At 45.3% G+C, this 16,681-nt stretch overlaps 1 protein-coding gene across 1 annotated transcript; it reads left to right on the plus strand.

The window, feature by feature from the left end:
- Window positions 1–339: 339 nt before the first annotated feature.
- PTGS2 (prostaglandin-endoperoxide synthase 2) lies at window positions 340–7,074 on the plus strand. The gene is made up of 10 exons (XM_032697067.1): window positions 340–536; window positions 906–1,022; window positions 1,133–1,276; window positions 1,724–1,867; window positions 2,246–2,427; window positions 3,227–3,310; window positions 3,487–3,733; window positions 4,647–4,933; window positions 5,097–5,244; window positions 5,388–7,074. Exons 1-10 carry the CDS (start codon window positions 482–484, stop codon window positions 5,792–5,794), a joined length of 1,815 nt encoding a protein of 604 aa, XP_032552958.1. The 5' UTR covers window positions 340–481; the 3' UTR covers window positions 5,795–7,074.
- Window positions 7,075–16,681: the final 9,607 nt, after the last annotated feature.

Genomic DNA, 16,681 nt, shown 5'->3' on the forward strand with positions numbered 1-16,681 from the left:
AGTGTGAACACGGGGGGCTGTGAGCAGAGTGTGAACTCGGGGGGCTGTGAGCACTGAGTGTGAACAATGGGGTCCGAACTCGGGGGTCTGTGAGCCCTGAGTGTGAACACTGCGATGCGAACTCGGGGCGCTGCGAGCCCTGAAGAGCGGCAGCCGTCCGGCGCCCCCGAGCTGCCCGCACCTCCCTGCCCTGAGGGGGCCGGCCGGCCGCCCCCGCCAGGCGCCTCCTCCCGCCCCTCACGGCGTTCCCTCACGGCGGCCGCGGTGGCGGTGGCGCGGCAGCGGCCGAGGCTCGATCGGGCGCGGTGAAAGCTTTCGTTCCGTGATGGCAGTTTCCGGATGGGCGGGCGGGGGGTGACTCAGAGCCGCGGCTCGGCATAAATACAGCGCGGCGCACCTGGGACCGGCACTGGATCGCGGCGCTGCCGAGCCCCCGCCGAGCCGAGCCGAGCCCAGCCCGCTCACAGCCCCGCACACGGCCATGCTGCTGCTGCCCTGCGCCCTCCTGGCCGCGCTGCTGGCCGCCGGCCACGCCGGTGAGTCCCGCCGGCACCACCCTGCTCCGCGTTACAGCCGCGCTGTGGATTAATTCACTGCTTTTTCTTTTTATGTTTCTTGCTCTCTTGTGATCGCTCTAATGTCTGATCTAGGGGTGGCAGGCCCCCGTTGGGCTGTGAGGGGTCATCCCCCTTTCCGGGGGGGTTTATTGCCGTCAGCAAGCAGAGGCGAATTCCTGCGCTGCTAAAAGCTGTTCCCTGGTAGCCCGAAGGCTGCTGCGGGTGGATGCTCCCTCTGATGCCTCCCCGATAAGCGCTACACTCCAGGGCGCTCTCCTTCCGTGTGTAAAGCCCGGGAACACCGGTGTGGCCGCGTGAGGTGCTAATGGAGCTCTGGTTCCCTTGCAGCCAACCCTTGCTGCTCCCACCCCTGCCAGAACAGAGGGGTCTGCATGACGACGGGACCCGATCGGTACCAGTGCGACTGCACGAGGACGGGCTTCTACGGGGAAAACTGCACGACACGTGAGTACCTTAAATCTCCCTTCACAGGAGTTAAATTGATAGCCCCATTCCAGCACTGCAGATTGTTTTCAGTAGCTGGTTTGTAATAACCTTTCCACTGTTGCTCGCAGCGGAATTCTTCACGTGGCTCAGGCTCACACTGAAACCATCACCAAACACTGTCCACTACATCCTCACACACTTCCAAGGAGTCTGGAATATCATCAACAACATTCCCTTCCTGCGGGATGCTATTATGAGATACGTGCTAACGTGTGAGTATGAATTCTCTCTACCAGTCCTCCTAAAACTGGCAGAATTAACTCATGGGACTCTAGAATATTGCTCTCCATTAGTCTGCATATAAAATAAACGCCCTAAATTGCACTAGGGTTAAAACACAACCCAAAACTTCAGATTTCTGCATGATGCAGACCTGTATGAAACATGCTAAAGCGCAGTTTGCTCTAATTTCTGCTAGAATCCAGGATTTTGCCAGCATAAACTTTACTCCAAATTGTTCGTGTTAACAGTGCGATCCAGCTGATAAGCCAGGACCCAGTCCTGTTACTCAGTAACTGTAATCCTGTTTAACATCAGTGCCCGATACTTGTGGAATTTACAAGTGCTGCCAAGTATATGGAAAAGATCTGGCTTTGTGATTTACTTTTTGAGACTAAAATGTACAGTTGAAAGTAATCAAATACTTCTTTGTCTTTCAGCAAGATCACACTTGATTGACAGCCCACCAACTTACAATACTGATTATAGTTATAAAAGCTGGGAAGCTTATTCCAATCTTTCCTACTACACAAGATCCCTTCCACCTGTAGGACTTGACTGTCCAACACCAATGGGTGTTAAAGGTAAGGAATAAACCAGATGCATAATGTTCACTTTTAGTATTTTCTAAGAGGATAAGTAGAAATTCCTATAAGACTTCCTTGTCTGTAACTTTTTTCAGTGTAGGGGACTTTAAGAATAGCCATGTTTTGGATACATTGTGTGAAGACCTAAAAGATAATTCTTCTGGTTCTCATTACTGAGTTGCATGCTAAAAGCAGGGAACTTAAAAGTTTCTAATAAAATCAATAAAGTGAGCGTAGAAAAGCAGATATTCCCTTTATTTCTATGCTACTGTCCTTCAGTATTACATTGCAAGTCTTAAGCCTTTTTGTTAGGAACAAAATTAAGGATGACATAAAGAGTTGTCTCGAATGTCTCACTCTTTCTTTCTCTCACAGGTAAGAAGGAGCTCCCAGACTCGAAGCTGATTGTGGAGAAGTTTCTGCTAAGGAGAAAGTTTATTCCTGACCCACAAGGCACAAATGTGATGTTCACATTCTTTGCCCAGCACTTCACTCACCAGTTCTTCAAGACAGACCACAAGAAGGGACCCGGCTTCACCAAAGGCCTCGGCCACGGGGTACGTCACAGCTCTGTAGATAACACAGCTCCTGGTGCTCAGGAGCCACTGAGCAGCTGGAATGGCATCCTGCAGGTTGCCAGGGCACACAAACACCTGTGCACACACACGTGTGCCACAAACCCATGGGATTGTCCCTCCTGGAACTTCTCCTTAGGCCAGATCCCAGCACTCCATAGCATCTCTTCTCGGGTCAGAACCGCATGCTTTGTGCAAGTGGTTCTGTTTAAAGTACCTGCCCAGTGATCTCCATGACTCTTATCATTCCCAACAATCTGCTTTCAGCTAAAGCTAGTGAGTATCCAAAACTTCCCTGGACTCTGTCACTTCCGAAGAGCTGTATCCAGCCCTAAGGCATCTTGTGTACTGCTAATAGGCTTAGTTTAAAAATAACTTCAGAAGCAGACTTGGATTTAGGATCTTCACCTAAAAAACAGGCAGCCTTTAGACAAAGTTCTTCACTATAAGGGTAATTTCTGTATCTACACCAAAGCTGTAAACTGTGTCTGTATATACAGAGAGCTGTCTGCATAATAGAAAGTTGCTGACACTTTAAACAGAGTCCTTTTAAATTGGCAATTTCACAACCCCCTCTTACGCAGAGATGGCTCCAGTTGCCAGGAAATAATTTGGCTTCATCTTAAGTATCAGTGGTTGATACTTATAAGGTAGCAGCAATATAATTAAAAGGTAAACATCTAGGGGGTGAGCTCCTATTGGCATCCTTAGAAGTGGGACCTATCCTAAAATAGCAAAAAATGCAGGTTGGCTTCATGTTCCAAATGCTTTTCTTTTTTAGGTTGACTTGAACCACATTTATGGAGAGACTCTGGAGAGGCAACTTAAACTGAGACTCCGAAAGGATGGAAAGCTAAAATACCAGGTATGTCATACCTCAAAATTCTTGCCTTTTTGTTGGCTGATGTATTTCCTAAATCAATGCTCTGTGCGTGGTTGATCTGAAGTGCAAGACTAAAGTCAGTGCTAACAGAGCGCAGCTTAACTCCTAAGCGTCATAGCTCACAACTCTTTGTTTTATTCTTCCTCCCTCCCTGGCAGATGATCGATGGAGAGATGTACCCCCCAACAGTGAAGGACACCCAGGCAGAGATGCTGTACCCCCCCCACGTGCCGGAGCACCTGCGGTTCTCGGTGGGGCAGGAGGTGTTCGGGCTGGTGCCGGGGCTGATGATGTACGCCACGATCTGGCTGCGGGAGCACAACCGCGTCTGCGACGTCCTCAAGCGGGAGCACCCCGAGTGGGACGACGAGCAGCTCTTCCAAACCACGAGGCTCATCTTGATAGGTGGGTGTCACCTCACCTGAGTGCAGCTGAACCTCCTCTCTGAGGTGGAGTAAGAGGGAAGCTATTGCATCAATTGGCGTGTGAGCGGCGCCTTCACGGCCCGTCACCGGGGCTGTGCTGAGGTACAGCTTCCCCCAGCTCTGCTGAAGGCAGAACTGAAGAAAACTGAGCTAAGGGATACTCCATTCCCTTATCTAAGGGAAGCAGAACTGAAAGCAGTGAAAAGGCAGTAAATGAAGGTTCCTTTCTCAGAGAAAGCGTGTGAGGCTACATGACCTCAGGCTCTCAGGTCTGGGTTTTTCCCCCTAGGGTTGAGTCAGTTCAGGTATGCTTTAAAAGAAAGGCTGTGATTGAGTCTAAAGTTCAGGAGGTTATGTAAAACATAACTCCACATATTTCTCTTATCTAATTGTCTGCTCAGTGGTATTTCATCCTGTGTGAGAGGTGATGTACTCCAAGCTTGAAAAGACCTTGCCCAAACTGAAACTGTAAACCAAGACAGTTGTATGACATGGCTCAGAAGCTGAGATTTGCTTTCAGACATCAACTTTCTTCATTATCCCCTCCCTCTATCCTAGAGAGTGCTGCGTGACTGAACACAGTGTAGATACTGCTGTGTGCTGTTCTGGGGAGGGTACAAGGAACTGCATCTTGGGTGGGAGTGGGAAAGCAAGCTATAGAAAGCACTTCACTACCACAGCCAAAAACTCTTGGGATTTTAGGTACTGTTCCACCCCTTAGTCACATAAAATAGATAAATTACTCTCTAGGAGAGATTACAGAATGTTGAAGTGTTTGTTGTCCTGATCAATATAGCATTTTTTAGAACAATTCAGAGAGGGTGTTTTCTCCACCACCTGAAGTTTCTCAGGGAACCAGTGCCAATATTCTCTCCTGTGTCTTTGTCCCACAGGAGAGACAATCAAGATTGTCATTGAGGACTATGTGCAGCACTTGAGTGGGTACCACTTCAAGCTCAAGTTTGACCCCGAGCTGCTGTTCAACCAGCGGTTCCAGTACCAGAACCGGATCGCAGCCGAGTTCAACACCCTGTACCACTGGCACCCGCTGCTGCCCGACACCTTCCACATCCATGACCAGGAGTACACTTTCCAGCAGTTCCTCTACAACAACTCCATCATGCTGGAGCACGGCCTTTCCCACATGGTGAAATCTTTCTCCAAGCAAAGTGCTGGCAGGGTAGGTACTTCCTCAAGTTGCCGGTGAACCAAGAGAGGCATAAGCTGGGGGTGGGACAAGGGAATAGAATAAAGCTATTTAAAACTAACCACAGACTGTAAAGGCACAGCTTCCTCGTGACTCTTATCAGAAGATCTTACTACTTTTCATCTTGATTAACCAGGTTGCTGGTGGGAAGAACGTTCCTGCTGCAGTAGAGAAAGTGGCCAAGGCTTCAATTGACCAGAGCAGGCAAATGAGATACCAGTCCCTGAACGAGTACAGGAAACGCTTCATGCTGAAACCATTCAGATCCTTTGAAGAACTTACAGGTAACAGTTCTCATCCTTCAGAGCAAATGAGGGCCACTTCCTTCAAAGGCTCACAGGGTCCTGCAATGTTATTACTGGACTTGAGCAGGATAGTCTTGTGAGTAAAGTAGGATTTTTCCACTAATGGTTTTTACTCGTTACAGGAGAAAAGGAAATGGCAGCTGAGCTGGAGGAGCTGTATGGAGACATCGATGCCATGGAGCTGTACCCAGGCCTTCTGGTGGAAAAGCCACGCCCTGGTGCCATCTTTGGAGAAACCATGGTGGAGATGGGAGCCCCGTTCTCCCTGAAGGGACTGATGGGCAATGCCATCTGCTCCCCTGAGTACTGGAAGCCCAGCACCTTCGGTGGCAAAGTGGGCTTTGACATCATCAACACTGCCTCCTTGCAGAAGCTCATCTGCAACAATGTCAAGGGCTGTCCTTTCACTGCCTTCCACATCCTAAGTCCTGAACCCACAGAGGCGACCATTAACGTTAGTACCTCAAAAACAGCCATGGAAGATATCAACCCCACACTACTGCTGAAAGAGCGCTCTGCTGAGTTGTAGAAACCCACCTATTTATTTATTTAACTGTGTTATTTATTCTATTTATGGCTTAGTATTTAAAAACTAGGAAAAAAAAACACTTGAGCATCTTCATTGTGGGGGTTGCCTTAGATTCCTTACTCAGGTAAGGCTTCCATTTACAAAAAGGGATTTTCTGTGTATGAGCTGGACAGTGGTGAATCCCTTGTTTAAAATCTTCTGTAACAGAACTATGTATTCCAAAGTGGACAAAGGTTCCAACTCTTTTTTTTTTTTTTATGTTGTTTTAATACTTGATGAAGCGGGGTGGTGGTGGTTTTGTCTGCTTTGTCTGGTGGTTTTCATAGGTCACATAACACTACGAAGGCAAGTTTTTGTCTCAGCAGCTTAAACTTGAAAACAGCTGTTGACCTAAAAGAACAAGAAAAATCTGACTTAATGAAAACTGCCAGAAGAGATTATGAATTCAGTATGAGAACTCAAAGATTAATGAAAAAGTACATATACTTGAGACTCACTTATGAAAGGTCAGAAAATGCATTGCATTTGTCATTGATGCTACCTCTCCTTCATTGCTGATAAGGCACTTTGTATCATAATTTATATGTTCCTTATGTGTAAATCCACTTCTGGGTTTACATGAAAACTAACTATTTTTAAATACTTTTTTATTATTTAATTTTTTAAAGAAAATAGAGCTTTTCTTGACTTCTTTTTGAAGCGTGTGTCACAGAAGTATTGGTTGTGTGAGGGGATGAGAATGAGGTACTGAGCTTAGCAATAACTGACTCTTAGGCTGCAATACAAGGCTGCTTGTGTTGGAATACAGATGTTTTTATTGTGTAACTTTGGGGAGGTCTTAAACTTAGCCCAAGGTACTGGTATTATTTTCATAGCTGTAGTTCTCTGGTTTACTTGATAATTTGATGTCTGTCCCTCCAAGGACAGAAGGACAGTGTAGCTGTAGTTAGGCTGTGGCTCTGGTTTAGCTTTGTGCTCCCAAAACAGGGGGATTATTGGGGAGCAGTGAAAGCTGAGCAGTTGTGCAAACACACAGAAAGCAGAACACAGAGTAGATTTAGCAGCAGTTCAAGGCACAGAGCCTTGAAGGTGCTTATGTCTGTGTACACAAGTTGTACGTGCAGTTTGTAGTTCTACTTATTGGGGGGAGGAGAGGGATAATGTTTTATTTATAATTTATAAACAGAGGCATTTTAAGTAATTGGCTTAAGCTTCATTAAAACTGGCTAGCACAAAAACTCATATTTGTCCTGATCCAGCACTAAAATATCTAGTCTCATCTGGGCACATAAGTTACACAGGATCTTGTACCAGCACTTCAGACGTTGCATGTAAGGGTATCTTTTTTTAATTTCTAGAGAGGAAATGTAGAAGATGATCTTCCCATAAAAACAGCTGGGGAACTATAGGGAAAAAGAAAATGTCACTTCAGACTGGAATAGAGCAGCAACCTGGTACTCTGTGCCCCTGCCCAAAATTCCTTGACTACTTGTGGAAAAGGACTTGAGTTTTCTGTCTCATCTGAATCTCTCACGCACTTGTAGAGGCTTGTGCACTGTAAGGACTCTGGCAATAGTGTAGTTTGTCTGTGACTTGTGTTTCCATTGGTTTGTGTAGAGGCAGTGCTGACCTTTGGCTGTGTAGGTCTCGTTGCCATGAACAGCTGAACCAAGATCTCCTGCAGCCATCGATACCAGGGACTGACTTGGGCTGGTCTTTGGTATGGATGCTTTGGGAGCAAGAAGGGCATTTGTTTTCCTTTTTCTGTTTGAAGCATGAAGAAGGAAAAAACCTTCAATCACCTTGTACCCAAAGGTGGTCGGTGCTGCACTTGCTAAAGAGTGAAAACTGCTCGGACTCTTGTTCACCATGTGCCTGTCCATGAGCTCCATCTTTGGAACACCCTTCAGAGCACCCTTCTGCTGTTAACTGAGGAAGAGTGTTGGGCTCACAAAGGGAGGCGAGTCTGGACAGATCTAGTTGTTTTGGGGTAGGCAAAGAGGAAGTCCTCAGAGCGTGTCACTGGAGTTAAGTTACAAGCTGCTTCAGCAAGGAATCCTGTTCACTCTGCATTTTGTACTCTGCAGCCACATTTCAACTGTCACTGTCTGTGAGGGGACCCAGCCTGCTGGGTTTGGCTGGGTTCAACTTGCTCATGATAAATGTGTATGTTTGAGATTATTTATTGAAAATTCTGTGAATAGTTTTTCACTTTATTTTTGTAGGACAACAATGTTGCTAAAATGCAATTGTTTATATAAATAAATTGAAAACATTACTTTTGTGGGCTCCTCTGCTTGTGATTTCCTTCAGCACTATTTAGTATGAAACAATTCTTCGATTGGTTTGCCACTCAAGATTAAATGGAGGATTACAGGGCATTACTAACAGCATTAAATTCTTTCAAGGCATGCCTATCATCCACATACAGCAATTTTTTCCCCTTTGCTCACCGGTGAAAAGGGATTTCACTGTACCATCCCTGGAGAATCCAGCTCCTCTTATCCATAATGGAGATGCTGAAGGTGCTTTACAGGGAAAGTGCAGTGTTGGGGTTGCCCAACACTGCCTTGGTGTATCTGACCTCCCTTCTCACTTCCCTTTCCCCAGCAAGCACAGTCCAGAGCTGTTTCCCTTCGTGCTTGGCATACTCCAGAGGGGGAAACTGCTTTGGGATGCAGCTGACCACTGGACCAGAGCAGGGCTCTGATCCATCAAAACAGGGACAGGGGAGCAGGAGCTGGTGCAGTGTGACCCTCTCCTACAAAGAGCACCTTTGAGGCCACCCACCCTCCTCCCTGTGTTTTCACCTCTGATAAGAAATGTGGGGAAGGTGGGAAGGAGACATCCCAGGGGATCCTGCATCTTGTACTGCCTCAGTCACTCACCACCCCATGACCCACTGTCACCTCAGGCCCCTTCTGTGCTCAGTCCCCCACTACCACCCCCTTTGCACTGCCTCTGGTGCTGCCCCATCCCAGTATTGGTGCCCTGTCCTCTCACAGCCTCTGTCCTTCAGCCAGAGCCACCTTCCTTCCAGCCACCCAAAATCCTTTTTGGTCCAAAGCTCCTCCCTGTGTCCCCCAGGTCAATATTTCTGACCAGCCTCCGTCCCTGAGAACATGACAGTTCTGCCTCTGCTCTGGAGCTCCTTTCCACCTCCACCACTGTACAGTTCCTTCATATTCCTATTGCACCCAGGCTCCCAAACACCTCCAGCAATATTCCTCAGCTTAAAATTCAGTCCTCCTCGCTTCAGTGACCATCTTCAACCCCAAAAACACAACGTCCTGAGGACCCTTCCAAAAGCATCCCTCCAGTCCCTCTGCTGGCTGCAAGCAGAGGCTGTGGGTGAACAGAGACAGGTACAGACCACGGATGAGCAATGTGGGGCTTTGTTTCTCTGACAGCCTGTCAGCTCATTCTCTCTGCAAGCTAATTAATTGCTGACATGTCCCTGTTGTGAGGGGAAGCTGAGCAAGGGAGTGAGCAAAGACAAGGCTGGTCACTTCAGCCGCCGAGGTGCTCACAGGGAAAACCCACAGCGAAGAGGCAGCAGCAAGGTCACCTGTGGAGAGGGTGTTTTGGGTGCCCTAATTAGGGAAGGGCCAGTCTGGATGGATTCACCCATGCTGGATGAGATAGTTTGATCACGGAGGAGCTCCTCCTTCCCTCTGAGCAGGGGCATGTCCCGATGATACAAAAGACAAGAATGTTCCCCAGAGGAAAAAACCTGCCCTGCAAAATGCTCGCTCTCCAGCCTGGGCTGAGGGAGCTGTTTCACCCGAGGCAATGTGGTGAAGGAGGGAAACCCATCCAGGCACACGAGAGCTCCGTGCTTTGGGAGCAGGTCACCAGCAGCATCACCTTCACCCAGGGCTGTCCCACACGTCACTGGCTCGTTCCCACTGCGTAAGAATTCCTTACGGATGCTGAGTCGGAGCCCTGCGGGCACCTGACCAGGTTTGCTTCTCCACACTCGCTGAGGCATGCTGGCCTTTAGCTGGAGCACAGTGCTCCCAAGGCAGCTGCTTTGCCTGGATTTTGGGAGACATTTCTGTCACAAGCAGCTTCTCCACTGCAAGAAAATACTTCGATTTTCAGCACCAATCCAGAAAAGTCAACAGGTAGTTTGGCCAAGCTGCAGGAAGGGTAGGAAGGAGAGAGGGAATGGATACATCACTTGTTCCCTGCCTATTCACAGCTACTGAAATAAGGGAAAAGCTCTGGAAAAGCTTATTGCAAATGTGTGCTGTTTCCTTCAGAAGACCAGGAAGGAAAATACCTAAACGTTATAAGAATATATATATATAGGACAGAAAGGAGTAGGCTGTAGTTCTATATACTAAATATGGAAAAGGAGGTGAAGGGAGAAATTCTAATATACTCTAAATATGGAAAAGGAGGTGAAGAGACAGATCCTAATACACTCTGACTATGGAAAAGGAGGTGAAGGGACAGATCCCATCATCATCATGGCTAGGCTTCGCAAAGGAAGATTTGGGACAGATCCCAACCCCTTTGCTAAAAGGCTAAACGGCTCAAAAAGAGCCACACAAGGCAGAAATGCAGCAGTATAACAAAGAAATATATGGAAAAAAACTCTCCTTGGGAAGAGCTGAGTGCTCCTCTTCCTTTAATATGGAATTTCAGTTTGGATGTAACATTATACTGATATATAGATATACATGATTGCTTTCTAATTGTAATTTTTTTCCCTCTGATGCTTTTTGTTTTTTTTAAATTAGTATAAAATCTCCAGTGACTCCTGTGCTCACTTAATCTCTAAGTCCAGACATTTTCATTAGTATTGGCAAGGGATTGATCTCATCCAAAAGAAACCCCAACTACTGCCTTCCTCCTCTGCCATTGAGAAGCGAGACAAACAAGAAAGTAGATGTCAAGAAAGTGAGAAGGGAAAAGGTAGCCCAAGAAATTCACCAGTTTTCCTTTCTGGGATTTTCTTGTCTGAAAATCCCGAGCCCACAAAGAAAATCTCGGCGTTCACTTCCAGACACACTAAAGCTTCAGAAAGCAGAGTCAGAGGTGACCTGGGCAAGTTGGGAGCTGAGCACCTTGGGGAGAGGGAGCCTGTTAAAGCTGGTGAGATCTCACCAGTTTGCTACTGGGAGAGGGCAGGGTACAAAGCTTGACTCATGCTGGTTAGTTGTCCTCAGCTCTGGGCAAGCCGAGCTGTTTCATCCCGCGGGAGTTCCCCACTGGATAGGAAGCAAAGCGTGGAAACCCCAAATCTGGGCAAAGAAGGAAGAAGGAAAATAATGTTCAAAGCATCTATTTTCAAACCAACTCTCTGCATACCCATGAGGATCTATGGATCAGTGCCCCACCCCTGGAAGTGTCCAAGGCCAGGTTGGACAGGGCTTGGAGCAACCTGGTGGAAGGTGTCCCTGTCATGGCAGGGGGTGGCACTGGATGAGCTTTAACATCCCTTCCACCCCAAAGCAGTCTGTGATTCTATGATTCTGTCTAGCCCAAGGCAAGGCATATTTACAGGAAGTTGAAAATACCTTGCAGCTTCCAACCGACTGTAACTCTAATATCTTTTTTTTCCTCGTTAAATTAGTGGTACTTATCTGAAAGGCACTGGGAAAACACAAAGTGCCACACAACTGGAAGCATCCTGCTTGCAAGTGTCTCAGATCTTTAATCAACGCAATCATTAAGGTTGGAAAATACCTCCAAAATCAGAGTAGTAGTCCAGGCTTCTGTCTTAGGATAAACCCCAAAATACTCACAAGACAACGGGGGAACTTCATTCTTGCTGTGTATTTTATTTTTCCCAGTAACCAGGTGTAGCTCATTACTGCAGGCTTCCACCCTAACCCTAACCCTGTCCCAACCTGCCCTGCTGACAGGGAACTTTAACACCCATTCATTTTCCCCAAAAGCACTACATTTGTGGTTGACTTTTTCTGTGGGAGCACATGAAACATTTTACACACACACACACACAGCCCAAGATGGGCCAAGGAGTGAAAGCAGTGCCCAAGCCCCATGGAGGTTGGAGAAGGCGTGTTTCCCTCACCTTCCTATCCCTAAACCATGAAGATCTACCCAAAGAAAATACTTTTGTGGACATTCATCAAAGAAACACTGCAGGTCACACAGGCTTTGGCTAATAAGGATATTCCTGAATGTGTGCTGGTGGGTCTTCAGAGGCAGGAGATGAAACCAAGACCCCAGGAAGCATCACGACTTTGGGGTAAAAACCCAGCTCTGTGAGCCTGCAAAAGTAACTTTTAATATGATTTTAAGCCCCAAAAATCATCAGCTAAAAGCCACGATGCCAACTCCAGATATGCTCTTCAGCACCTTCCACACCTTGCCCTGAGAACTGACACAACTCGATGGTCCTTCAGCTGTGGCTTTGCAGCCTGTTGCCCAGACAATATTAATTATTCCTGCCTAACAAACAATGGCAGAGTTGCAAAGGAGCAGTTGTAGGTGCTAATTAAAACAAATCTGCGTTGAGCTGGCTCGGATGTGAAATAGGAGTTCTTACATAAGGGGGGGATGTGTGACCAAGTGATCCGACCTCATCCCAGAGCACACGGTGAAAAGGGATTATGTCAAGTGAGACAGAGGAGGAGACACCATTCCAAGTGAATCAGGGCTGAGATTTTTATAGCACAGAGAATTTCAGTGAAAGCAGGGGGGGGGGGGAAAGAAAAAAAAATTAGAAAATGGACTGAACTTCCTGAGTGTCCAATGAATTGGTAGAATTTCGGCCAAATTCAGGACGTATTTCTGGCACTGGGACAATGACCCACCTTTTTTGACTGTTGGCTGGGTGAAGTGTTTCAGTGTTTGTCATCAGAACTGGCCCAGTGTGGACGGTAAGGATGAGATTTCCCAATCTGATCATTAAATGGATCAATTAAAATATATAAAACTGTCCCAAAAGCAAGCTGACATTGTTGTATAGTAACCTTGGGTGTTCTCAATAATCTTCACTCTACATCAGATGTGGTTTTCATTCAATTATAAGAGCTCTCCTGCTGAGTAGGTGGAGATAGGAACTTCAGTTCAGTGGTTTATCCATGTGTTCTTCCCCAGTCTGCAGAAAGAAAAAGAATATTTGCCTCATTTTGAGAGAAATTTGAGGAGCATATGAACACCCTCCATGAAGACCAAATTAATATGTGCCCTAAGTATAGAACAAACATTGGAACATTTAAGGAGAGATGGGACTTTGGAAAGCACTCTGCTTCAGCAGAGCCCAGGGGATTGGTTTCTACACCTCTTGGTCACTTCCCAAAACATCTCCTGAGACCTTCTGTCTGAGAGTGAAGTCCACACCTCCCCCAGAGTGCCAGCAAGGGCTCTGTACCCCTTAGGAAATAGGTGCCAAATGTGTGAGGCTTTCCAGTTAAAATATCACTTTAAATAGGAAAAAAACAAGGGCAGGCAATGGTTTACAGGGAGCCAAGCTCAATAGTGCTACACAGCCTGAGTTTTAGATGCAACAGCGAAAATAAAACCACTTCTCATATGAGGTTTTGTGAATAGAGAATTAAAATCCCCAGGGGTCCTGATTTTGTAGGAAGTTGATTTCCCCTTTGAAGTCACTTCCTCAGCCACCCTTTATTGTAAATATTTCTCATAACTCCCTTTAAACTTTCTTTGCAAACAAGTGAACGTTTACCACCATCTTCTTAAATATTTGTTTATTCAATAGTCAGGTGTACCATGACTTCAGCTGCCACATCCAACATGACATTGGTAAAGTTGCACATGATTTGAATAATGTTGGGCTGCTGCAAACACGATTTGCAAGGTGTGTGTCCTTTTCCAGGCACAAGGAGCTGTTTTAGCAGTACTTCCCACTCTCCATCTTCAGTGGGATGCAATGGCAAGACAAGTACAAAGCCCTCTCCCTGTGTAATTTGTTAAAGAACTGAAAAATCTGCAGGTGTCACTCAACATAAAACAGCCCCTCGGGGTGCTGAGTGCAAATGAAACACATTGAAAAAGTCATCTTTAACTGTACATCAGATTTAGAACTGGTTCTAGAAAAATTAAGAGATTATTTACATCTCCCGACCTTGCAAAAATGGCCAGGGAAGCTCCCCTGAAAAGGTTCCCACGAGATTTCTGTCACTTCTGATTTCAACCCGATACTACAAGACCAGACTGCAGGACAGAATTTTTAAGGTTTTCTTTTCTTCTTCCCTTACAGACCTGGAAGCAGGAGACAAGACTGAGGAACTATTGGCTTCAGCAATTTCATAACAGTTTTTCTGAGACCAAATTAGATTGAGAGGAGGATGTGCAACTCCTCATCACATTAAATCTGTTTGCTTATTGTCAGCAACTACAAAATTTACTGGAGGAACTGGAAGTCATGTAAATCATCCTGAGTGACTAATAAAATTTTTATTTATTTGCCTCTAGCTCCATTTTCACAGGCAGATCCTTCCTGTACAAAATAAGTTACCCTGCTCATGATTCAGCACATGAATGGGTAGGCAGCACGGGAGGTTGTGAATAAGATTCTTTATATTTAAATGGCCGTAAAAGCACCCACTTGAATAAAGCTTTGACAGAGCAATTCATCATCAGATTTTAGGCTAGTCTAGATTTGCTTGACTTGCACAAAGCCAGCCCCACCTTCCAGTTCACAGTCACACTCAATTCTTCTCAAATCAGGTTCTCCCCTACTCCATTGTTGGTGTTTATTCACAAAGAATTTAATGATTGCACACTTTCAGTTCCCTAATAAACCCCTTCCTCTTTTTCCCTCCTGCCTGTCCTTCTCATGACCCTTAGGGCACAGACTCCGGGGCACAGACAAGAAGAAGTGAATTTACTTAAGCGAATTTACTTAAGAAAGGAGTTTCATAAAAGTCAATTTTTTCTGCAAATTTTGCTTTTTGATTTAACTGAGCTGTTTTGTACCAGTATAAAATCTATCTAAAAGCTTGAAAATGTGAAAATTCAGAATTTCAGCCCGCTTTCTTTTTCCAGACAACTCTGGTATGACTTAGAGTGGTCTAAAAATGGCCAAGTCACATTTATTATCAGAAGTTGAAGGTGAGCAACTGGACTCTTCTGCAGGGGCTCAGACTTTGGGCTTGGTACCTCTGCCAATCCCAGCACAGGGCAGAAGACCTTGGAAGGCATCTACAAATCCAATTGTATGTTATAATAAACCTGTTCCAAGTTTTAATCTTTGCAATTTAAAATACTCCTCAGCAGCCTATGATAAGGTTTCTTTTAAGCTTCTTGATTAGTATTTAAACAAGAATATATTTTTTTAGTATTTAAACAAGAATATATTATAAGGAAAATAACATTTTTAATGTAGAATGGAGTGTAACATAGGAATGTTGCAATGAGTAAAAGCAAAGTTAATGTTTAAAAGAAATACAGACCTATTAAGATAAAGAAATACATATTAGGCAATAAATAGCTTCAGCCCTATTTCACAATGATATCAGAAATCAAAACAGGTGAAATGAAACCAATTTTAAAATAAATATATTAATGATAACAAGGGAACACAATAGGAAAAATCCATGGAAGGGCAGGGCTGAGGTTCCCTTGGCTGAGCGTAGCATTTAAATAAGAAATGTGGAATTTTACTCTCAAACTCATTTTTTCTCTTTATTTTCTTTTTTTTTTTTTAATATTTTACAATTATAATTTTATAATTATAGAGTCCCTATGTGTCTAGCCAAATTCTTAACCTGCCCATCAGCATGGTCCTTAATCAAAAAGTTATAGAATCATGGAACGATTTGGGCCGGAAGGGACCTTAAAGATCGTTGTGTTCCAACCCACTGGTGGAGTTGCTCCTTTCAGACGTCGTGGGCCACGGCCAGAGCTGCAGGAACTCATTTGTAACCTTTTCAAGCTGGGACCTGGACTTTTCCTGATCTCCCACAAAAGCATCTTTAAGGGCAAGTTTATTTTTCTTCATAATATTACGCACACAGAGTGGACTCATGGTGAGTAAGGAGTGGACGTGAGGAGCCACGTCCAGTCAGAACTGGAAGACACATGAGTTTGTTTTCACCTCTTTTGTATCCTGGGAAGCAAGGAAATGTCTCAGCTTGAGCCCATGGAAATTTTTGGACAAATCTGTCTTTTGTTGGAATGTAATACTTTCATGGAAACAAGCCAAGTTCAACTAAACTGTCCTTGGGAAGAATTTCTCAGGTCTAACAAGGAATGTCTTGATCAAAACACAGCTGAGACCTTCCCCTTCCCCTCCATCTGACAGATATAGGGGAGGTTTAACCTCTCATGGAGACTCTTGGACAAGTGCTTGGGATAAGCTTTTGCAATGCCTCAATCCTCCAGGTAAGTACATTAACTTCCAATAAACTCACTGTTGCACAGTCACTCTTTCCCCACCAATTCCTTCCTTTCATTTAAAAAATACCCACAACTCTTAATTTTCCACTTCTCTTCCATCATAAAATGGGAGAATTTTTGCAGGATGACGGTTCTTTTCCTGCCTACCACTAGCCCATGGAAAGGTTTTGGCACTTCATAATCGGGCTCGTACTTCTCAGAAAGGAATTTGTCTGCAAAAGGAGCTTTCCTGGAAGTGCAAAATATAGAGCTCAGCCTGAACACCAATTTTGGATCAGAAAGGTAATGAGACAATATAATTATAGAAGAGACACAAGGATGAACTGCTTGTCCCTTGCTGAAACGCTTTAGAGAGTCTCTGGTTATTGATGAACCTCTTGCAATCTCTCCACCCTCAAAATTATAACACATTTAGTTGCTAACCAGGTCCAGAAGGCAGCAGGCAAGCAGCCAAACGTGGCCTTTATTCTTCTGGTGACCAGACTGGCTTTTCTCATGCCAATATTCACATCTGGAGCCTTTCCTTCCTAGAAGGAGTCAGCCCAT

This window comes from Chiroxiphia lanceolata, chromosome 9 (genome assembly GCF_009829145.1).
Source record: "Chiroxiphia lanceolata isolate bChiLan1 chromosome 9, bChiLan1.pri, whole genome shotgun sequence".
Classification (NCBI taxonomy): domain Eukaryota; kingdom Metazoa; phylum Chordata; class Aves; order Passeriformes; family Pipridae; genus Chiroxiphia; species Chiroxiphia lanceolata.